Here is a 23,921-nt window from a genome sequence, read left to right on the forward strand (position 1 = left end):
GCTAAAAATAAATAATTTTCTTTCCTAGACTCATACGTGTTATACTTTCTACAGATATGTTATATTATTGGGGAAGGGAAGTTTGCATAATATTTATATTAAGGTGTTAAGTTATGGTAAAAGTTTAATATTTTGATTAATTCAAAATTGTAGAGAAATAGGTTCATTTGAAAAATTGTATTATACCTTGGGTTTTTTTTCTCACTTTCTGTAGGTTTCTGGTGCATCTGAGAGGGTAGAGACTGAAGATGGAAAGGTACAAAGTCAGCTGTATCAAAAAGAAAATAAAAGGCAAAAAAAAAAAAAAAAGGAAATACATATAACATGTCCATGAAAATAATTTGCTGTAAAATTTCATTCTGCATGTCCACCAACTCTTTGGAATCTTTAAGAGGGAACAGTCATCCTTCTCTTTCCCTTTACAGGTGTTGAAGTGTAAGTGCACCTGTGCAGGGAGAGGATTCAGCCAAACAAAAGAATCTCCTTCCTGCTGTGCTGACAGGAAAATAAGGGTAAAGGAAAGTTTACATGTAAAGAAAATGTGGTATTCTACAAATAATTAATTACATGAAGAAAAAGTACTCTGCTCCCTGTGGAAGCCATGTGCCTTCAGAAAGAAAAAAAGGAAAGTTAAAGAAAGGATGCATCTTCTTCAGTTTCAAATATTACACCTGCAAACTAATGATGGATAATGCAAAAACATTTCCATTCCTTCAAAACAGTAAGATGCTGTTTGCAAGGGATATTCATGGACACCACTCTTTCTCCCTGAGAGACAGAAAATATCAGTATGTTATCATGTGTTTGTGGTTACATACATTGTAAAATTTTTTTCCCTCATAGAATAAGTTTGACCTCTTAGCCCTGGCTTTGCAAATACATGGTTTTATTTCAGCTTCTTTTATGAAACTACTCTTCTTTCATACGCTCGCCTTTCTTCTGTGTCTGGGTATCAGCAAAACTGTTACTAAGACTGTAAAGACAAAAAAGTATTCTTCCCCTCACTATCCCTGAATATGGGATGTTAAAACCAGCTTAATACTTGGTATTGTTATTTAATATCTGATAGCCCATCCCAAATAAAAACAGGATATATTTTTGGTAACTGAGGAACAGCAAGTTCTGAAGGGTTTAAAATAGATGTCATATGATATCAGTAGTATCTCAGTGCAACTTAGCAGACCTGAGAAACTATTCAAAGAGCAAACCAAAATGGAGGGCAGTTCTATACTCCATGCTTTCACTAACATTTATTTTGCCATTTTTGCTTTATTTTGCTTCAAGCTTTTAATTAAGATTTCCTTGGCTCTGCTGACCCATTTCTATATTGTTAAAGGCAACAGAAAAGAGGCTGCCAGGATAGCAGAAGAGATCTATGGAATAGTCCCAGGTAAAGTAAAAATTTGGTCACTCTAACATTCAGATGTATAATTGCTACATTTTTGTAATTTGAGGCATTTAATCATTGAGTTGTCATAAAATGAGGAGTCTGTTGCTAAATGCATAGGGTAGATGTCTTATCCTGAAGTGCCTTCCATTTCTGAGGTCTTTGCAGTGTCAGTATGTGTTGGCATGTTTTAGGTGTGCAAAATATGAGACTCCAACAATTACTCAGCTAGAATGAGGACAGCGTTTGCTCAAGTGGGTACAGTAAATAAAGATTGTTGTAGGAAGCAAGGTATTCTTTAGTGTTAATTGTGGGGGTTACAGAAGCTTTTACTAAATAACTATGTTTACTACCAGAGAATATTTAGGGAAAAGTTTTAGTATGTGGATTTTCTGAAAGGAGATACTAGAAGGAGGTGATTAATGACTTTATGAATCCAAGCCAGGAAACCTTGTTTTGTTAAACCAGACCATAAAAATGAAAACAGCTAAAATTATTCTGAAAAATAAAAGGCGCAGTAATATACTGTATTTAATAGGCCACAAAAGCTGCCATTTCATTTTGCATTTTTTTTTCCAAGTGGTTTTACCTCCGATGCATCACTGCCATAATAATGAATAGACAGGCATTAGCATGTCCAGTAATTCCACTAATTAAAATGACACAGTGTTTTAAATTTAGTACTAATAAGAACATATTTTCCTACTGGAAGATTTGCATGAGTGTTGTAACATCACTGATTTTATGCGACTCATTTGCTGGACACTTGCTTTGTGATGAATAGTGCCACCAGGAACAGGCTCATGAAAGTGAGTGGGACTACTTCTGGTGTGAGAGGGCCACTAAAAGCAAGAAGATTAAAATCTGGCGAACAGAAATGCCCCAACAGAACATTTCTCACTTATATTCGGGAGTGTCTTTCTCTGGGTTGTAAATGTATCTGCTGTTCTCTGGAATATAATGCCAATGATTTACTAGTGGATTTTTTTTCTAAATGCCTTCATGCAACTGTAGTCAGCAACTTGACAAATGGCAGGTTTTCCTACATACAGATTCTTATCTAAATGACTTCAAGTTTAGCAGACAACACCACATTTTTATCTGCAAGTTGCCATTTGCAAAGAGCTATCAAGGATAATCTTTCAAAACACAAGGTCATGTGATGGTATTGCCTGTGCACTACATCGGGTTTCAGAGGGCGTTTCACAGCCCTTTCTCTTTGCAGTGACTTAGTGCAGCAGCAGTAGAGCTGCTTAATTTCTCTGTAGAAATTTAGAAAAGATAAAATATTTTCAGACATGTCACTCATAACTGTGAAAAGAAGATGCACCCCATATGGGAACTACATTTGTCACATGTTTCAGGGAGGTAGGTTGCTGTGGCTAGCATGACACCAGCATGTATTTTCATGGTGAGGCGTGCATGTGCGTACACATGCATTGTAAATGCATGTGAAATGAGTTTGTACATAATAGATAATATGCGTAAGAGTGCAAATAAGGCACAGTAGCTTTACTATCTGTTAGCTCTGATTCTTCCTGCTCTAAGAGCCATATTTTTAGTCACTTACAATGTTATCAATCATCTAACTTTTTGAACTGAGTTTGTCTATTTCAGTTGCCAGCAAGAGGAGGGATGTGGAGGTTTTTGAATATTTTCACGCAAATGTTTCTCTTTTTTTCCTCCACATTTTATCTTCTAGTCCTAAGCTGATAAAATAAGCCCTCTCGGGGGTAGGCCTGAACCCTACCTGGTTCCTGTTTCCAGTTATTTTGCCTGCTGAATTCTACTTTATCCCCAGGAGCCAGGTCATGTGCTGTGTCAGTTAGTCTTTCCATGACAGCTTCCTGCCTTAGGAGGCCAAGAAAAGGCTCCTTAAATAACCAGAAATAAAAGTAAGAGCTATATTTAAAACTGTAACCCCATGAGTTCAAGTGAATCCCAGTTCGAGGCTAATGAAAGGAAGGTACTGTGTTGAGAAATCGCAATCTGTCAAGCCAGTGTTACTAGTGACACTGAGAAGCTTCCACAAGTTTAAAAACATTTGCGGTGCTTTGTGCTTTTCCCCAGGAATGCAGCTCTACAAAAGCATTGTTAAAGCTGTGGTTGCTGTTTCAAGGGAGACACTGTCTCCAGCCTTACCTCAGCACTTTCTGAGTTAATAATTCTGTTTTTACTCCTTTATTCTGCTGTTCTGAGGCATATTTGGGGGAACAGTGGCAGTAAGAAGTGGCAGTAAGCTCACTTCCAGCTTTTATGGTTTTTTTGTGTGCATGTTTGTGTCTAGTAAATATGCCAAATATTTTAGAAGGGGAAGGGGTAGGAGAAGGGCAACTGGTAAAAATCCCTTGTAGACATGCTGCAGGCCAGCCGGTACAAGCAGTGCAGGCAGGAATGCTGCCTGCCTTTACCTCCCCAGTAACACCTACCATGGGGAGCAACCTCATGCAGGGAGCAGTGCTGCCTTTGAACCAGGTAGCAGGCTAGCTCATTGAGATCTGTCTTACCTCGTCTTCCTATAACTCTGTAAACAGTCACTTAAATATGAATGTGATCACTCCTTTCTCTGCCCTTGCCTGTGCTGCAGTCCCCAGACACAGTTGACTCAGTCCTCTCAATTTGCCTGGCTCCTTCTCACCTGGGTGCTGTTTGGGTAATGGGGCTTCCCGAGTGTCACAGTGAACTCTGTAAATGAGGGCTCCTTTGGCCTTGGCTGAAATCTCTCCTGTGTCCTTGGCTTGAAGTCTCCAGGGATGTTTCTGTGCCTCCCACTGATTTATCTGTGCATGTGAACATGTCAAATGGAGATAAATCACACTTTGCATTCTCTCTGGTGTGTTCTGTAGCTGAAAATATTAAAGAGGACATGGGGTTCAAATACATGGGGGTCCTATAAAACAGAGCGTGAATACAAAACTAATGTTGCTTCCGTCCTATTGCACTGCAAATGCAACCAGCCCTTGGAGAAATATTTACTATATGCTGTGCTGCTGTATGATTTTAAATGTTAATATACGACAAGTAAATTTGTTCTCCACGGGAATTGCAGTGGCTTAATGTTGGCTCACTGATTATAAATAAAGGTAATAGCTAGGTTAAGGAAAAACTTTTCATGGCATATCAATAGATTAAGAAAAGAAAAAGGTTAAGCTAGCCTGCACTAAGGAGTCTGCATAGATTAACAGCTCAAAATGATTAAGGAAAGAGAAGTGAAACCTCAGAGAGAGTATATTTTTTTTCATGTTTTTTTCTGAAATCTTCTAGGGAGTAGGAGGATGAGACCTGTTACCTCCTGGTCTGAGTTGGAGGATATTATTTATGAAATTGTCAGTTCAGAAAATAAAACTTCCAAGGACATGCTAGAATTCATTTGATGGACAAGTCATCCCAGTGTCTGCCTGCTATGACTCTCTTCAGAAAGTGCAAGAGAAGCTAGAAAATGATTTGTGACAAAAGCTCCCTGGAAAAGATGGAGGCTGAGATACTTAAAAATGAGGATTGCAGGGTTCTGAAGTCCCTTGGCAAGTCTCAGCAGCATTAAACTTGTGGTCTTTGCTGAACCATGGTTTTAACTGCCTTTAAAAGTTCTGCCCATAAGTTTTTATTTCGGTCCCTTAACAAGTGGCCTGCTTTCTCAAAAGCGCTGAGCCTCTGGCTGCTCCACTGAAATCAATTTATCAAACACTTTCACTGCTGACACCGCATCGGTTGCAGGCCTAGCCTGCATTTGCACACAGATGTGTTTCCCCAGTCCTCCCAGGATCTCACTTGTATTATGTACCTGAATTGACTTGTATTAATATGCTGTTTTAGGCAGCTGGGCAGATAGGTCGCCGCTACACGAAGCTGCATTCCAAGGACGCCTCCTGTCTTTGAAAACCTTGATTGCACAGGTAAAAGCCCCCAGGTAAAGAAAAGGTTGGGTAGCAGCATAGTTTCTGTTAGATTGTATCTGTGAGGAGGTAAGTCGATAATAGGCTGTAGCAGGGCATAAGAAAGACAGATGTATATATAATATATTCACCTGCATACCTTTGGGCATGTACTGGTTTGCTTAGGTAAGATGCTGGGAACAAGCCCAGGACAGAGGCTGTAGCTTACAGCATTCTGTATAATAAGCAGTGATCCTTGGGCTCTTTTTCAAGAATAAAGAGTGCAACCTGGGCTTGAGGAGAAAGAGACAATATATATATCAGCTGTTACTAAAAATTGGTATAAAGCTGTAAAAGTAGTTGTTGCTTTATAAAATGGCAAGCATTGCCTTCCTAAAGAGAGATTTGTCAGCCTGAAACCCTCTGCTCCAAATGAAACCAAGCATTCAGAAAACAGAAAGAGAGGAGGAAAGGATAGATTAGGGGGACAAGAAATTGGATGTGAAAATGTGTAGCTGCAAAGGGACAAATTATGGCTCTTTGTGCTTTGCCAACCGTCTTCCTCATCACCTTTCCTTAACCCAGTGCCCTACTCTGCTGCAAATGAATACACCTCCCTCTCCCCCTTAAAACAGAGGATAAATGCCATGAAATTAATTCCCTGAGTGTAAGTTCTGTAACTTGGCAGTCAGACTTTTTATACATGAAGTAAATAATTTTTACCAGTGATGGTTGGCTTCCACAGGCAAAGCCATCACCTTAAATGGACAGCATCCTGGAGGAGTGGAGCTGCCAGTGTAAAATCCTCAACTCCAGACATTTGTTGAGGCATGGTCACTGCTAAAAAAGGTTGCATTTTACAGCCAGTTTTCCCCCTCCCATTTCCTTAGCCTCCTTTCCCTCACCCTCTGACATCAAACGATTTTTATGGAAAAGGAAGTGGCAGTTAGAGATAACAATGAGGAGGGGTCATTTGCTCAGGGCTTTGCTGACTTTCTTACTCCCCCATCTCCATTTTCGCCAATGTCTTTACACCATCTGAGTAGTGAGGGGCAGCTTACGAGTGCAGCAGGACTCTAGCAAAACGCATTCCTCCAGAGCCATCCACTTCTGTGTTTCCTTGAACATGCAGCAGGGTGGCAATAAATGCCTGTACACAGGAAAGGTGCCTTGATACCACTGGGATCAGTGAGACATTAAAATGGGACAGGACCAAGTTGCCTTTGCCTGACCCTGGTACCTCCCTGTAGTATTTGCACATTGTGCATTTGTACACGTTGTGCTACATGCTTTGCAGAAAATTCATGGTCTGACTTGGAGGGTAGCTAGGAATAAGGAAGAGCAGAAGCAATCAGGGCTGTGGTTACACATTATTTAGTTAATCTACCCTTTCTCCTTCTCTCGAAGACATTAATTTTAGGAGTGAAGGATGGTGGCTCTTGCTGATGAAAATAGATTAAGGCAGCAATATCTGTAGAGAGTGGATTGGAGATGATCTATGACAGTTTGATAAATGTAAGAGTGAAGCTGTTCATGGAGTAGCATAGTCTTTGCTCACTGTTTCTAAGATACTTAGGCTATTAGCCTAAAATTAAATATGCAGCTATACTTTTGGGTATATATGGGACTTTTAGAAGTCCCTGCCTTAGGACCACAGCTTTCAAAGAAATCCAGTAAGGCTTCTGCTGCAAAAGGGATGCCTTGAACTGGGAGGACTATTTGTGCAGGTAAGAGACTGAGCACGGCATTTAAAAGAGCTCAAGAATTCACCAGTGCCTGTTCCAGCACCAAAAGAAGTGTTTGATTTTTCTGATAGGTTGGCAAGAATTTATAATCATCTGAAAACAAGGCTTAAAATGAGCAGAATTTGGCAAACAGATTATAATTAGATCTATAACTCCATCTCCACCAAGTAATGGGAGAGGAATTGAGGTTTTCCCCAATATATCAGTATTTGCTTTTTCATTTGCAATAACCAAGTTTCATATGTTAAATATATATCTGAAAAATGGTTAAGTATAGTCATCTTCTCATCAGAAGTCTCTAGAAGACATTCCTCTTGAAGAAATTTACTGATCAGTAAATGTAAAACATCTATAAAATTACAAAATGGAATATTCTCAAAATTTTTTCAAGATTTTATCTATTCCCCTGGCATTGATATAAAGTGCAGGATGACTCCTGGAATAGCTTTTATATCAATAATATTTCCACGTTACTGAAAAATGATCATTTTTCTAACTTAAAATTTCTGTCTTAAAATGATTAGAGTAATTTGCTTTTAATGCTCTTTGCATCAGGATTTTACAGTGTTACATTGCTCACAGACATTTATTTCTATGGATAGTATTTGCTACTGCAAACCAAAAAGTGCATTGCTGCCATCTTGTGAGCTGCTTAGTTTATAGCACATTAAATAGAAAGGAACTGTATGATAAAATTTAAGACTTCAGATGTAAAATAGAGCTGTTTCCAAGCCCATTCTCACACAGGATTGTAAAATCTTACTTACCAGGCAATTTAGCCGCATTCTGGAGACAACATGTATAATGGTTTCTTTCTTCTTTGTGAATATGTCTGGTTTCTGTTTTTACAGGAACAGGTGTAAGAACAGTTATTTGGGGAAATGCCTGTAATAAGGCATTTATAAATGACAGTTCTTTTCTTCCGGTGTAAAACATTTCATAGGTGGTCATAGAAAAGAAATAGTTTTGCAGGTGGGATTTCTCTCACCTACTCTACAGATCTGCCAGGTACTTATTACATCTGAGTGAAGCACACTAGGTACCCCATATAGTCAGTGGAAGTGTTTTTAGGACACAATTCATCTGACCGACCTGAGATATGTTCTTTAGCATGAGATGAGTCATATCCTATAGGTGCCTATATCTCTCCATTGAAGGAGCTTAGGTGTCCAGCTCGGTAGCTGATATCTGTACTGGAGATGTACAGTTCAGAAATACAGATTTCCTGTAACTCAGGAAACCAACACCACTTCTGACTACAGTGCTGAATATGCAGATAATATGTGTAGCTTTTGACAAAATGACAGCCTCTTTTTGTATCTAGTAATAGGAAAGTTAATGTCACCCTTATAGGCTAAATAGTATTTCCTGTGATTAACCATGCATTATAAAGAAACAGGAATAACAGACATAGTTCATTGCTACTTCTTTAATTCCATCTCCAGTGAAAATGTTTGGAGACAACTCCTGAAGCACTGAAAAGCAATAATCCAATCAGTGCATGTTCCCTTGACATTTACCCAGTGGTGTGGCCAGAGCCAGGCAGAATCCGACTGTCCTTCACATCTGGGCAGACATGGGGGGAATTGCTTGGTTGGGGAGGGCTTTTCCCTCACGGCTATGCTCTGAATTCCAGGGATTCAATGTGAACCTCGTGACAACCGATCGGGTTTCGGCTCTCCATGAGGCCTGCCTGGGCGGCCACGTGGCCTGCGCAAAGGTGCTGCTGGAGAACGGCGCTCAAGTGAGTCCTGGGACCGCAAGCAGTGCCGTGGTCACCTTGAAGGGGCCGGGGCCCTTCCCACATGTGGCATCAGCTGAGATTCGCAAAAGACCTATAAATGAGGCAGAATAATTCTATCAAATAGAAACACTTTAGACACAAAAAACAGGAAAAAACTCTCCAGTGCTCTGTTTTCATGGATAATAGATTTGCTTTCCTCCAGTGGCTGCTTTGGTCACTGAATTATTCTTTTCTGTTTTATTTCTGTGAAACATAATCATGATCAGTGGAAAAAGAATGAGGAAAACTAGGTCAACCCTTTTTTTCCCTGGAACATTCACTGGAATTGCCACGGTTTTCTATAGCATAGTTTGGGAGTCTCACATGAGTGAAAATGGATGTGCTTGAAGCAAAGAAACATTTTATCTGTTAATAAAATAACAGCATTTCCCCCAGTTGGACCTAAGGTAAAATACATGGTAAAAATGGAGATATAGGAATAGGATGAAATATATGGGAATATATTTCATTCAGCTGGGTTACAGGATTTTCAAGTACAATTTACATGGCAAGAAACTGAGCAACACCAGAACAGGCATTCAAGCTACACCTTTCAGAAGAAAATGCGTTTACTGTATTAACTTTCCATACTATATATCAAATTTCAATCCCTTAGAAATATGTAAAAATCCTTTCTTTATGCTCAGATTTACTTGATTTTGGTATACTAATGGCAGTATCTGTTTAGAACTCAGAGAATCTCTGAATTATCTGTTACTTTCCTGAGAAATCAGCCCATTCCTGGTAATAATATATAGATCCAGTGGTTGGCTCACCCCCCCCCCCCCCCAATTTTCTGTTCTTAAATAAAGTCACCAGGCAGTCATCTAGCATCTAGAAGGAAGCGTACCATTTTGCTGCTCTGCTTTATTGCTGTGGTCTTACTTCCTTTTTTACCAAATCATTTACTCTAGAGCAGCTGTCTTATCATTCTTTCCTCTTTTACCAGTTAAACCAATGCCCAGTGGAGAGAGAAACCAAAGAAGTCATTTTTCTTCTTCACTTACCTCCTTGCTTACCTTCTGATAACAGTTTGGATGAATTGATGGCCCTACTGTAAAATGATGCCAATAGACTCCCAGTGCCTCCAGCCACATCTGCCTCATACGACTGTGTGGGTGTGCCAATGGCTGTTAGACTGCATCATGAAACCTGTCTGAAATATAGATACCCCCCCAAATCTGAGCAGACAGACGTCCCCCACACTGTGGCCCCTGGTAACTCCCCATACAATGCCAGTTTACCCAGTTCCTGACCCTGCCATGTTTATTTTCCAGCCAGATCTGTTCCCTGGACTGTTTTTCTATGAAGCCGAGCAAGCAGAGCAAGCACACAGAGGTAGAGACTACCTGACCCAGTATAACTACTGAAATACGTAGCTGCAGCTTCATGTGCAGGAACATTTGCTCATCCTGGTAAATGTACTCTGTATGAGCTGTTGGAGCCAGCTGCATTGCCTTGCACTGAAAATGGCAAGGACTGATTTATAATTGTGGAAAAAGCACTTTGTAAGAAAAAGAGTTAACTAACACAGCATCAGATACAATTCAGTAGTTGAAATAAACAAGGGCAAATGTTATTTAGAAAGATATCAGCTACTCATGGTCTCTTGCTGAATTAGCTAGAATAAATTAATAGGTTTTTAAACATCACTGCCTTTCTCCACATTAGAGGCAAAATACCTTGCTAATTAAAATGTGCCAGCTAATGTATTTCTGTCCTGGTGCTCCCACCCCTTTGCGGGACTGTTTTGGCTGGTAGCAAGCCGCAGCAGGAGCAGATTTCCCCAGTGGCCCAAGGCTCCTTCAGCCCTTTCTGGTCTCTTTCCTGCTCTCCTTGATTTAGAAATCATACAGATTGCCATGTGGTTTTATTTTCTGTCACCCTTTTTCAGTTTGCCATGGAATTAAAGAAATACAGATTTGCTACATAAATTGCTTCTGAGGGCTTGCTGTGTAGTTAAACTTGGTAGCTGGTGCTGTGTACAGCCCAGCCCAGGGACTGTGCTGTCCCATTAGGGAATGATGAACGGTGTTTTTTGTCAGATCTTTATATCAGAGGTCAAGGAAGGACGTTCGTTCTCTCTGACACACACATGCATATAAAGACAAACCCTTGCCAGCTCCATTTCTGTTTGCGATTAAGACCGTTTCTGTGAATTTTTTCTTTTGTTGGAAATGTACTTTCAGGTGAAAGTATTAAACATGAAGTATATGTTTTCATTAAAAAAGCAGAACCATTTTTGTCTGAAAACAGGAATGTATTGTGGCTTTGGGTTGGTCCAAACTAAACAATCATGAACATACCTAAGTTCTCCATGGAAAAAAAGAATTTACATATTCTGAGCAACTCTAGGAGGAGCATTTATAGTAGTCGGTGTCATCACCTTATAGAATTAGCTGTCTGAGAAAGAGGGCAGACCTAGAAGCAGAATGTTATATGGTCTACAACATATAACTCTGAAAGTTGTGAATAAAATGAGTTCTGAAATTGAGCAAGACAAATATCCCTTCTGGTGCATTTCTGGTAAACTTGTGATGCATGCTGAAATTGCATGCCCTTTACATCATATTTTTATAAGCATGTGTTGCTGTTTCAGGTCAACGCAGTCACTGTTGATGGGATCACACCTCTATTTAATGCCTGCTGCAGTGGCAGCGTGGCTTGTGTCAACATGCTGCTCGAATTCGGAGCCAAGCCACAGCTCGGGAATCATGTTGCGTCGGCTATTCATGAAGCAGTAAAGAGAGGTAACGTTCAGGCTTGGAGTGAGGCTAATGATAACTAGATCAGGAATATATGGTTTTTTGACTTTAAAGACATTATAATATTTTTCTGCCAAGAACTTATACATAGGGATAAACATGCTTAGCTTATTCCCACCTCTTGTGCCTATAGATTGTATCTGGGTGCATCCTGTTCTGTGGCGATGAAATAAGTGATGGCTCTTCTTCACCACACAGGTCACAGGGAGTGCATGGAAATCCTTCTGGCCCATGAGGTGGACATCGACCAAGAAGATCTGCAGCACGGGACACTGCTTTATGTGGCTTGCATATACCAGAGGACAGACTGTGTCAAGAAGCTTTTAGAGCTAGGTACACCTGGGAAAGGGGGTTAGGGGGCAGCTGTGGCAGCATGAGCCCGCACTGCTGGTTTCTCTGGGTTGCCTCTCCACTGCAAACATTGCAGGTTCTTTTCATAAGAGATCTTTGGACAGCCTGTGAGACTCATTTCAGATAATTAAAAATTTCACCTACATTCATGAGGAATATAGGTTTTCCATAGTAAAAGAATCTTGATTACAGAGACTTACCTGAAACACAGCCTTTCTAAATGTGAAGCAAAGATAGAGTTTTAATTATCCAGAATAATGACAGAGAGCATAGACAATATTGGCTAATATTGATGACCAAAATCAACTCTTTTGATTATGATAAACTGCCATGTGAAGTATTAACTTCCTCTCCTTCTCAGATGGTGAAGAAAGCAGTAAAGACACTTGAAAGGATAATCCCTCTAGGCCTAGGTACAATGTGGGAGCTAGTGTAAATTCTTGCTGCTGGGGTACATCGAGTAATTTACACCTGCTAGATGTACGGTGCTGCTGTGCAAGCCCGGGGCAAGCATTTTGCTTGCTGCGCTCCCAAAGTTATTATAATGAGATACATAAAGTGTGTTTTTCCCTGGTAGTTAACACAATTTGTGTTAGATTTTATGATATTAACAAAGGTACGTAACATATGATAGATTTCAAACATCTATTGGGTTGACAGTCAAAGAATTTCTGTGCTTGCTCAGTTCTGTCCATGTCAAACAGCATTTGGTGATTCAATAGACATATATATATAGCAGGTATCTGACTTGCTGAATTTAGCGCTGCTTCTTTCGAGAGAAAGGAGGGAGGTCTGTACCAGCGATCACCTTCATTTATTGAGACCAGCATGTGTGATCAGATCATCTATTTAAACAGTTTCTGCTTCCTCCCAGTGCTAACCATGCACTCTTGTTCACCTAAGGAGCCAACGTTAATGTGGGTAAGCGATTAGACACACCCCTTCATGCTGCAGCAAGGAAATCCAGTGTGGAAGTAGTCATCTTGCTGACCGACTATGGTGCTAGCCTGAAATGCAGAAATGCTGATTTCAAATGTGCACTGGATCTTGCTGCACCCAACAGCAAAGTGGCACAGGCACTTTTGCTTCGGGAAGGTAATGATTCCTTTTCTTCTTCTCTTTTTTAAAAATAGAACAGTATTCATTTCCTTTACTTAAGTACTTTTTCTTAACTGCTTCTCCATGTACTGCTTTGTATAAGTTCTCCTGGCTTCTCTACCAATTTCAAGCCTAGAGAACATGACACAGAAATGAGTAAGAGATCTCTGCTTTATTGCTAGATCCACTACCAAATATTTAGGCGTTAGTGGTCACCTTGGTCAGTTGTTCCATACTTTTGTTTCCCATTTACTAATGGAAAATTATACTTATTTTCTTATAGGGACTCTAGGGACTAAGGATTAAAAGCTGCCATGAGAATTTATTCATTGGCATTACAAAAGCTATTTTGGTAGCACCATCTTGTGTTCAGCTTGGCTCCATGGCTCACTGCCCAGTTTCCTGCAGAAAAAGTGAAATGCATGTGTGCACCTTTCGTCATGGGGAGGAAGTGGAGCTAACTGCCATGTGGCTCTTCAGCTTCTGCGGTGTGCAGCTCTTGCGTGTGGATTTTGGGGCAGCAACTCAAACATGAACTAGCAGTGCCCTTTGCAGGTTACTTTCAGCCTCTCTGCAATATTGATAGTGGCCTTTCCAGTCCACTCAGAAGAAAATTCTAAGTAGAAATGAATGTAGATCTGCTTGTAGCATTTTCACCTATTCTTTTTGTATACTATGCACAGCCAAAACTTGAGGTCCAGTAGTGATATCCCTGGGGCTTGGACATGCTGACTTAACTACCTCCTCCTCTGACCTCCCTGTTTCCCAGCTCACTTGTACCCAGCTATTTGGTGCTTTGCCAGCCTGGGAGGGGGTGAATGCTCCTTCCTCACTGCAGGCAGCCTGCCCTCCTGCCTAAGCACTTCTGGCTCCCTGCTGCGGAGGGGCGGAGAGAAATGCAGTGTGCATGGAGAGCCCGGAGTGGGCTAGCAGTGCAAAATAACTCTTGGGTGGTAAATTGTCAATGCGGTGCATAGGCATTGTGCTGGCCCTCTGTACGCAGGTGGGTTTTGCAGAGGAAATGAAACATTGGCTTAATATTCTTCCATCCTGTTCCCCTTTTCCATTGCGTTTTGTGCAGAATCCTAATCCGTCATGTCTAAAACTTGACTGGAGAGCTTTTGCCTAAATGTTTTTCACCTCTTGTGACTTCTGTCACAGTATCTGAGATACGCAGGGCTGAGCAATGGTAGGCTGCATTAGCAAGGCAGTGCTTGCAGATGTCCTGTTCCAATTGCCCTACCTGTAGGAGAATTTGTGTAGATAAAGAAATCTCCCAGTATTAATAGTTTTATCTTCCTGAGCTTCCTTTTGATTTCCACTTTCAGCTTTTCACCCTGTTCTCCCTTACAGTCAGATGGACTATAGGGCAGTGTAATTCTTGCTGGCTTTTCACTTTTCAGAAATGAAGTGTCCTCAGTATCTGAATTAATTCACATACCCCTTCAGTATCGAACATTTTCTCTACTTAGTCTGTGTTTTCTGAAGACCTTCTGTTTGAAATAAGCACCCCAGGGACTTCTTTTGAAGAATTTTCTTTCTGTCTCCTTATTTTTCTGCTGTGGTTGCTTAGATGGTTCCCTTTAATTGTTACTCTTCCTTGCTATTATGCAATGTGAAATGTCTCCTAACTGCTTAAGGAGATAGCTTCTTACTTCAACTTCAGTGACAGTACTACAAGTGTTTTCTTCTATATATCCCTTCATTATTTTTCTATTAATTTCTTCTCAGGGGCCATTATCAGCCTATTTAGGCTACTAAATTTTTCTGTAGTAAAAGCACATTTTGGTGAAGCTTACCTGGAAGATGTAAGGACAGGCTTTTAAGCACACCTACCCAGCCAAAACATTGCTGTGATAGCCACTGTTTGGCCAGAAGCCCAGGGACTGAGCCAGGGCTCAAAAATTAAGCATCTCTGAGCAGATATAATCAGCCTTATAGCTCTAGCATGAAGAAAATGAAGCACGGAGAGGGGAGGAGAGGGAAAATGGAAGGGGAGGCAGGTATACATTCACCAGCGAGTTGCATTTTCCTGTGCAGACATACAATTGCCTAAGCACTAGGATAATGAATACTCATTTCCAGTGAGTTTGTGCCTTGAGTGAATTTCGTCTGACCTGTGCTAGATTGGGCTGGGAGTGACTGCCTCATCTGCATCAGGGAAGCCAGCTAGGCAGCACCCTTGGGGTGCGATAAGGTCCAGACGACTGCTGCATCTTTCCTTGCCATAACATAGATGAGTCCTCTGGCAGCTTTCTTACCAGTGGGTTCTCTGATGTCTAGCAAGAGTTTATTACATGCTGCAACCTTTCCCTCAGGGCAAAGGAAGGGCAACAGGGCCTCTCTCTCTTTTTTTTAACCCGGGTGCTTTTTCACGCCAAACTTTGCAGACTTTTCTATCTCTGAGGTCTTCTCCCCTCAGTCAGAATTAATTAAATTGGACAAGGCATTGAAAAAATGATTTAGGAGAGCACCAATAGACTGACATACATACAAAAATATTCAGAGATGAGGAGGTCCTGTAAATGGGCTAAGCTGCAGTTACTATCTGTACAGGTGCCTGCAGAGACGCTAGCTGTTGGCAGCAGTTGCATGTACTGTATATGTGGACAACTAACTATATGCATCATAGCCACTATATGATGGCTGGTCTATGCTGAGCACCTCTGCAGCTCCCCATAATCCATCTTGGTTTTCTCCACACAGTGCTGCTGGGAGTTTTCTTATTTCCTGGGCAAGGGCTATGCCTCCTGGTGCTCTGTCTCCAGTGTGAGAGTCTTTATGCCATTTTCAGTGTCTGCTCAAGAAGAGAAGCAGAAAACTCTAGCTATGCATGCAGAAAAATGCTTTTAGTGCTCATTGTTTTCAAACTGATGAACCAGTTTCTACAAAATAAGTCAAATATGAACAATGGTGTACTTAGGTATTTAGCGATCCTTGACTTATGCAAGTCATTGCAAGTGCATTTGCATATGCAAGTGTAGTGCTTGATCTGATTTTCAAACCTTGCTTCTGTTTGTTACTTGCTTTGTGACTCATATTGGTTGTGGGGGTGCTTGTCTTTGCCTTTTTTTTTTCCCAGGTCCTGCCAGCCTTGCCCAGCTGTGTCGGTTGTCTATCAGAAAGCATCTGGGTCGATCATGTCTATATGCAGTCCACAAGCTGCACCTGCCTGAGCCACTTGAGAACTTTCTTCTATATCGATAAATATGTGACTGTCTTTACACTGGAAAAGAAAGAGGAACAAATGGTTGTTTACTCCAAAATTATTATATCAAAGAAAAAAATCAAAGATGACATTTACTGTCTAATGTGTAAATTGAAGCCAATGGAAAACAGCTTTTTTAGGCACTAAATGATAATATGGATATAACACCCTCACAATTTATTGTCACATCCACTTAGGACAGATTGAGAAGTTATAATACATGAAAAGATTGCTTGACATGTGTTAGTAGATGCAATTGCACACATCTACCCAGCCACAGACATACGCACACAACAAACACATGTGGATTTCCTGTACATTTAATGTTATCTAATGATCCTGTATTTTCAGATAATGTCTGTACAGCTTCCTCCTCTTGCCCTCCAGGCTTGCCATCAAAATCAAGGGAGTGGCTGTTGGTCTTCCCTCAGTGTGAGAATGAAAAAACCTTTGGCACCCAGCTTTGGCTGCATTTCATATACTGCACACCTTTGGTATGCTTTGGCTTGAAATCCTGCCACCTCTTTCCTGTGCTCTAATGCTGTCCTAGTGACTTGCAGTAGGCTGTGGCTTCACAGCCATATGGCCCCTCGCCCTGAGCCTGGCTGTCCATGAGGCTAACACATCTTGTCCTCTGCTGTGTGAGTGGTGTTACCAAAGCAGGTGTGGGGTTTTGGTAAATTTTCCACGTGGATGCATACAGGTCTTAAAACCCTCATCTCATCTAAAAATAAGTTCTCTCTAAGCTGTAACACTTGAGGTCTGGTTGTGTTCATTATATGAATAATTTTTCTTAACTAAATTTGAGGGCAAAACTGAAAATGTTATTTTCATAGACACAGTAGGTCAGCTTTCAATGTCTGTTTCTTCCAAAGTTTAAAGAAAAATCAAAGGAATGAGCTGCTTCTCTCCTTTTCGTCTTTGCATGTTTTGATTTTTCCCAAGATAGATCCTCAGACTACAGGGCAAGAGAGGAGTAGGACCTCTAAAGGTGGTTTTGCATTAACTGGATGCTTGCCTTGATGGCTATTGCTCATTAGGAGAAGTTTGCAGGCTTATCTGCTTCCTCATCCCCTAATACAGGCTTTCACCACCTCTAGAGGAAAAGGAATTTTTAAAGAGTGTTATGATTTTAGCCCCTGGGATAGTAGTTAAAACATCATTAGGGCTAGTAGCTTGGATACAGAAGAACTGAAAATGTAAACCTCTCTGAGCACAGAAATTTGGGATCCAGCAATTGCTGCTATGTTTGTATAGCTCTGTAAAGATTTATCTGTTTTTCCCCGAAGGTTGTTCCAAGGGGTGAAATATTTCTTCAAACCTGAGTTTTGGTAAATTTTTGCCATGAGATGGGCAATGGTAGCTCACTGGATTGAGTAAAATAGGAAGTAGAGGTAGAAGGAGAGCTTTTCTCCACTTAGCTCAACTTTAAGGGTTTGAGAGGCAGCTACATTTTCAGCCTACGAGACATAGTGGTTTTATGATAAGCCATTCATGCTAGTTTCTGGCCATTTCTTTTCATGCCAGTATATCTTAAGCCAGGAGAAACGGGCATGTTAGAGTCTGAATACTGGATGGATTCCAGACACCTTTGAATTCCTGTCCCTTCTCCAACAGCGTCAGCCTGTCTGGTTTGGTGCTAATCCCTTAATTTCACCGTGACAGTTACCCTCTCTGAAACATAGGACTGCTATTACCCATACTTTTTATGATTAATTCAGCATGTGTAAGATAAATTGTGCTCCTAGCAGTTCATGAGCCTAGACCTGTAATGCTACAGCCAAAAATGAATGTAGTTTTCAGCCTGTGAAGTAGCCTGTGTTTAGACATATTGAATGCTATTTGACAGCAAGAACTATTGCTCATAAAGTTTCCAGTGATATGAATGACCTTGTATAGTACAGTATATCATGAATCTCAGAGATCTGAACTCTAAATTCTCAAGAGCTTCTGAAAATCAAATACTATCAGGAAAGCAATGTCTATATTAATTTGATATCAGCATATCTCTCTCAATCTTATCTTTACTGTCAGCTCACCTACTCTGTTTATAAAGTGGCAGTCAAAATACCATCCGCTATTCAAATAGAGAGACAGAGCCTCAGCTGTGTGGCTTGTCAGAGCCGTATTACAAACAAGGAACTAAGAGAATTTATGGGATCTATTTTGGAAGGTGTAATATTGAATTGATTTCCTACTGCAATCATCAGTGAATGCAGTATTTCACTTGCATTGGATTTTAAATTGAAATAATGTGTCTTCATTAAGGAAATGCAAAGCATATTCAACCTCTTAGAAAGGTTTATGTTATGAAGCAGCAGAAGCTGCCCTATATTTATTGCTGATATTAGCTTCCTATCAAAAAAATCACCTTGCCTTTGCTGTCTCCCAGATATATCATTCTTCCTGAAGTTCCTCCCATCAGAGATTCTGAGGGAACATAGTTTCAAAAAATCAGAAGAGAAGTTTGGAAGTCCTGATGCTAAAATTTTGTCAGAAACTTTACCTAGACTTTGTTGTTCCTATCTCAAAAGTGGCTCAGACTGAAAAATACCCATTTAATTTTCATCAGCAGTGCTTTGTATTGTAGCAATGCACGGAAATATTACCGAGGAAATAGCAGGAGAGGGTATTTCATTTTTTTTGCAAATATGCCTTGTCTCATGTGAAGCTAGGGAAGCACTGGGATAGCACTGGGATAATTCATTGGGAGATTATGGAATCTCCTTGATGGTTTTTCAGATTGAGTTTGAAGAAGAGAGACCGTGTGAGGTTAGTTAGCACTTCTCCCGCCTGAGGAAAAAGCAGCCATATTCACACTTGATATGTTTTTCAAAGCAGGTGGCATCTTCTCTGTAATTCTGTGATCATTCATAAACCAGTTATTTAGGTTAAATATGGTTTTCCTGGAACACATACATTTTTCTGTACTGAAATATCTGTGGTTATACCACATCCATATGACTTTCTCCCCAATAATTGCCAATACTGTCTGCCTTAGTGAATAGTGTAGCATATGTCTTCATGAATAATCACAGAATATCCTGGCTAAAGGAAAAGTTTTTTTCTGGCCACAAGCACTTACTGATTCTAAGCACAGACACTGACTTGCAGCTTAAAACTAGAGCTTGGACTATGGATGTTCATTAGCCATAAAGTTGTTGGTCTTGAGCAGAAGTGATTTAAATAGGTTACTAATGTGCAGTATAAAACCAATATATTTCCTTTTATAGTTCTCAATCTGCTGGCCTGCTTTTCAGTTTTCTTATTCGTATATTATGAGTGAGCCAGCATGGACTCAGAAATGCTGGTAATGGAAACTTCACAGATGTCAAACTAACCAAACACTGACTTCAAGCTACCATTCACTACTTAATATGCCTCCATCACTGCTTGTGATCCAAATCAAAACAAAGTTAAATGGGCTTTGTATCATCCCCATCTTTATCTTCACTCTAAAATAAGCAATATTCCTATCTACGTTCATTCTACCTAAAGATTCATTTTACATCTCCAAACATCTTCTTTGCAACTTATCACAGTTGCCAACAGTTTGTACTAACTCATAAAGATGGTTGTGGCAATTTTCTTCTTGCTTCAGCCTTGTTGCTGCCTCAGTGCTCTGGTCCCAAACTTGCCTCACAGATTTCTCCACAGCTTCTGAGCTCCTTTACCCAGAGTCTCATCTGCAAGCACACTGGCTTATGGGCTACTCTCTCAGGAAATGTGACAGTGAAAGTAAATAGACTGACACATTTTGAAAGGCTTTAATAAACAATGACTCTGACCTAAGTATCAAAAGAAATGTTACCTTCTAGCCTGAACCCTAAAAGATTCCAGTCCTGGTCTCCTGACCAGACTGTTGGTTCAAGCTCCTGCCAGGAAATCCTGCCTAGTACTTAACTCTTTATAGCAGATGTGTGAATCCCTGATTTTTGATTGGTTTTCTGTCTGTCCAACAAAAAAGGGATAGAACGAGGGGAAAATGGTAAGCTTCTGAAAGTTGTGCCCATTCTCTAGGGGCTGAAATCCTGGATGTCTACCTTGAAGTGCTGACCCCTCGCCTTCCTGGGCAGACACAGTCCAAAAGGGAGCCTGTCTGGCCACGTGAGTGCTCCCACTTCATGAGACAGGACATGCACATGCCACTTAGGACAGCACTGCTGGGGACTTATATCCTCCTACTCTGTCTTCCCTCAGGAAACTCATGCCCAGTCAACATCCACCACATGTCATTTAGACTTCTGCTCACCACTGATTCAAGTGGTCCCTTGTTTTATGCGGGAAATTAGTGTACCGCTCATGTGGAAACTGTTGTGAAGGGGGTGTCCTCTTTCTGTGCTACTCGCTGTCCATCATTTTCTGCAAAGTCTGCTGGGTGAGAGGCACAAAGAGATTGGCTAGCACAGGGGCAGGCTATTACTGGCATTTAACAGCCCCCCCCCCCCCCCCCCCAGTAGTTATTGGATTGCAAATATTAGTGGTGTACCCCAGCAGGGCAGTAGGACAAGACTGACTATTTGGCCTGATACCAATGAAAACCAAACACCTTCACTCTCAGATGAAAATCTGGCTGGCCTATATGCTGGACTTACGGTTTATGATGTCTTTGTATTCTTTTTTTCTGTAATCAACTTTTTGCACAAGCCAATTGCTCCTCATTGTGATTTTTTTAACATTCTGGAAGAGATGTATAGTATGTTAATGTCAAATGTAGTTTATTCTACACAGACCTTCTATTTTGATTTCTGTTTCTTGAAAATTCTTTTGTACTTTTTATCATTTGTAGAAATTCATAATGTGCAGGGAAACAGAACTGTGCCAGGTTTGGGAATGAAAAATTTTCAATTAAAGGTATCAGGAATTGTGGAAGAAAACATCATTTACATATTCAATTGAGAAAAACATCTAGAAAGGGGGGAGAGAGATGGATGGCGGAGCATGTCATTCTACTGTTTTCCTTAACAGGTCAGCCAAAACAACACATTAGTCAACAAACCATTGCAACTAAAATATGTATACTTGCTAGCAATGCATAAAGCTTCACAGGGGTGGAAATTCTCTTTTCAACTTGTTTTTCAGTGAAACTAGACTGAAGTACATATTCACAGCCTTCCTTCATGGCAATCAGAACAAAACCATTGTAAATGCCAGAAAACACCTCATAGTCAATACAGCAATTTTTGTCATTACTCACCTACTCTGTGATATTATCATCTTCTACAAGGTTGGGTTACCAGAATCCCAAACACCAGCTCAGCTCACTTTCATTCAAGCACAAAACTGACTTCTGAGAAACAGGATAATGTTCCAACTATGAAAAAAAATAGAGTGAATTTGATATTTATAGTAATAAGGGATTTAATGCGCTTATTTACAACTTGTACCTAACTGTGAGGTGTCTAAGAACAGTGAAGAAGATGAGACTCTCAAACCAGTCTTTGTGTGGAAGGCAGGGTTTGGAGCCAGTTTAAAACCAAGTTTCCTTGAAACAATCTAATGAATGAATATGCAGAGCTCTCTAGTTTCACCCTTTCCTCCAGATTTAGAGATTTAGTGGAAAAGATTTGGAGACAGAAAGAGGAAAAAAAATATTCTACCCTTTAATAAATTTTTAGGCCTGGAGGCCTTGGTTGTTTCATCTGATATCTTCCATATTGCAAGCCACAGAATCTCACCCAGTAATTGCACTAACCGAGGCTGTGCTTTGAGCTATAGCATGTATTTTAGAAAAATGTGGCAGTAATGCAGGCCTCTTGTATAGCTGGCCTTACAGGGAGCTGCTCTATTGCTGTTTCCACCTCCAGGCTTGGGGAGGAAGCAGGGCTGGAGGTTTGCCACCTCCTCCATGCACTTTCATTCTTGCACAGGGCCAGGAGCTGCTGCTGCCACCACCACTGCTGCCTTATGGAGCTGGTCTCCTTGCCCGAGGGTGGTGCCTGACCTGCTGTAGGCGAATTTTGCAGCCTCTTGCCCATATGTTAACTGGGGCTTATTAACAGTATATTTTTGTGGTGGATGAGTGAGTATCCTGCCAAGTTTACCTGCTGGCTATAGAGACTAACATGCTGTGACAATGTAGACTTAGACAGGATGGGAAGGGAAGGAGATTTCCAGAGAGAACTTGTTCTGACATTTAAATTCTCTTCTAGAAACCTTTGTGAGTAAAATGTGTGTGTGTGTTTCTTTCTTTCTTTCTTTCTTTCTTTCTTTTTTCCCTAGGAAGGGAAGAATTAAAGACTCTACAGGCCTTATTGACTTACTCATTTTTATAATGCCTATGTCACACTCTACCATCTTCATGGACATTAATCCACACCTTTTTTTCCAAGGTGGTGGGGAACATCCATTGTGTTTCATATTTGGAGGAGGTAGTTGTATAAACTTACTGGATCCTGGAGAAAAATAGTTTAGAAATGACACAGGATGTTAAAAATCTTTGTTCATTGCACTTCTCTTGCATTAAATGCTGACTAAATGCCCACTTCACATTAGCCACAAGGAAAAAAATGGTTACGTAGTGACAATGGCCCTGTGTTTCCTTTGAGGCAAGTGTAGCAATTCCCAGGAGCGTGGTAGCTCTCTGCTATGCCAGGATTTATTAATAGTGGGAACATGGCATATTTTCTTCAGATTTTATGAATTAACAACAAAAAATGTATACTAACAGCTAGTTATGGCAACTGGGAGTGAAGTATTAAGCAAAGAATATTAATAGTGTGACATTGGCAGAGGACAGGACACGATGGGGACACAGAATGTGCAGTGACTAAGAAGTTCAGCATTTTAATACAGTTTCAATTATTAAATCAGGGCATAGCTTGTCCAAAGTAAGTTTAAAAGAACATGTCCACTCTACAGATGGACCTTCACAAATCTCTACTATTTAAAGATCATTATCAAAAACTGTGTAAACAGAGGCACTTGTGTTCTCTCTTCATGCTGTCTCCACCATAATGTAAACTGGAATATTTTAATGTCAGTGGCGGAGAGGCACATCCTTTATTTATTACATCCTTTGTTTATTATTTGTGTCTCATTATCCTATAGAGAAATGCTTGCTTTTAACAGTTTCAGAAGGTTAGTTTCTGCTGCCTGTGGTGTGAGATGTATGCAAAGATACTTTGGTTTTGTCCCAGCAGCTTTGTGCCTTTCATCAGTGAGTACCTGTTAAAGACCAATCATCCTCAAATACTCAGACTGTCTCTTAATTAGTGAGTAAGATAATTTTGGTTTGCTACTTGTGCTTTCAATGTCACTATATATTTAGAGCAAGGTATGTGTATGAAACACAGGGTTGTTGAATAATTACACAGTTACTGAGAGACAGATATTTTGGGTCAGAGTTTGTCAAAGGTTCAGTGAAAAGCTTCCTCTAAAACAATACCAACAAGTAATATGTCAGCTTGCTCCCAAAAAACAAGTTCCCATGGGCTGTCAGTTTAGATGGCGCAGGAAATTTCACTCTGAGCCTGACACTGGTTTCTCCTTAGAAGTAAGTGGTTTCTACCCCCAAAGAGTTCCCCTTCCACCCACAACAGGCAGCCACCCTTGCAAGGCACTGCAGCTACTCTGCTCGTTTGACACTTATTAACATCTTTGAGCTGAAATGACTCATTCCATGCAGAAATTTTCCTTGTCTGGTGAGTACCCACTGTAAATAGATGAGAAATACATAAGCTTTTCATGCTTGCAGCAGCTTGGGAAGAAAT

General features: G+C 40.5%; 1 protein-coding gene across 1 annotated transcript; it reads left to right on the forward strand.

The window, feature by feature from the left end:
- The first annotated feature begins 1,212 nt into the window (after positions 1-1,212).
- ASB11 (ankyrin repeat and SOCS box containing 11) lies at positions 1,213-17,096 on the forward strand. The gene is made up of 7 exons (XM_026120776.2): positions 1,213-1,390; positions 5,201-5,280; positions 8,641-8,748; positions 11,387-11,537; positions 11,751-11,885; positions 12,807-12,998; positions 16,084-17,096. Exons 1-7 carry the CDS (start codon positions 1,213-1,215, stop codon positions 16,206-16,208), a joined length of 969 nt encoding a protein of 322 aa, XP_025976561.1. The 3' UTR covers positions 16,209-17,096.
- Positions 17,097-23,921: the final 6,825 nt, after the last annotated feature.

The sequence above is a fragment of the Dromaius novaehollandiae genome, chromosome 1 (genome assembly GCF_036370855.1).
Source record: "Dromaius novaehollandiae isolate bDroNov1 chromosome 1, bDroNov1.hap1, whole genome shotgun sequence".
Classification (NCBI taxonomy): domain Eukaryota; kingdom Metazoa; phylum Chordata; class Aves; order Casuariiformes; family Dromaiidae; genus Dromaius; species Dromaius novaehollandiae.

Bases quoted from the DNA above. Each gene is read 5' to 3' on its own strand.
- ASB11 (XM_026120776.2), top strand. From the start codon at position 1,213: ATGGAGGGCAGTTCTATACTCCATGCTTTCACTAACATTTATTTTGCC. The intron at 1,391-5,200 runs GTAAAGTAAAAA...ATGCTGTTTTAG, and splicing joins GATCTATGGAATAGTCCCAG to GCAGCTGGGCAGATAGGTCG. The intron at 5,281-8,640 runs GTAAAAGCCCCC...TCTGAATTCCAG, and splicing joins TGAAAACCTTGATTGCACAG to GGATTCAATGTGAACCTCGT.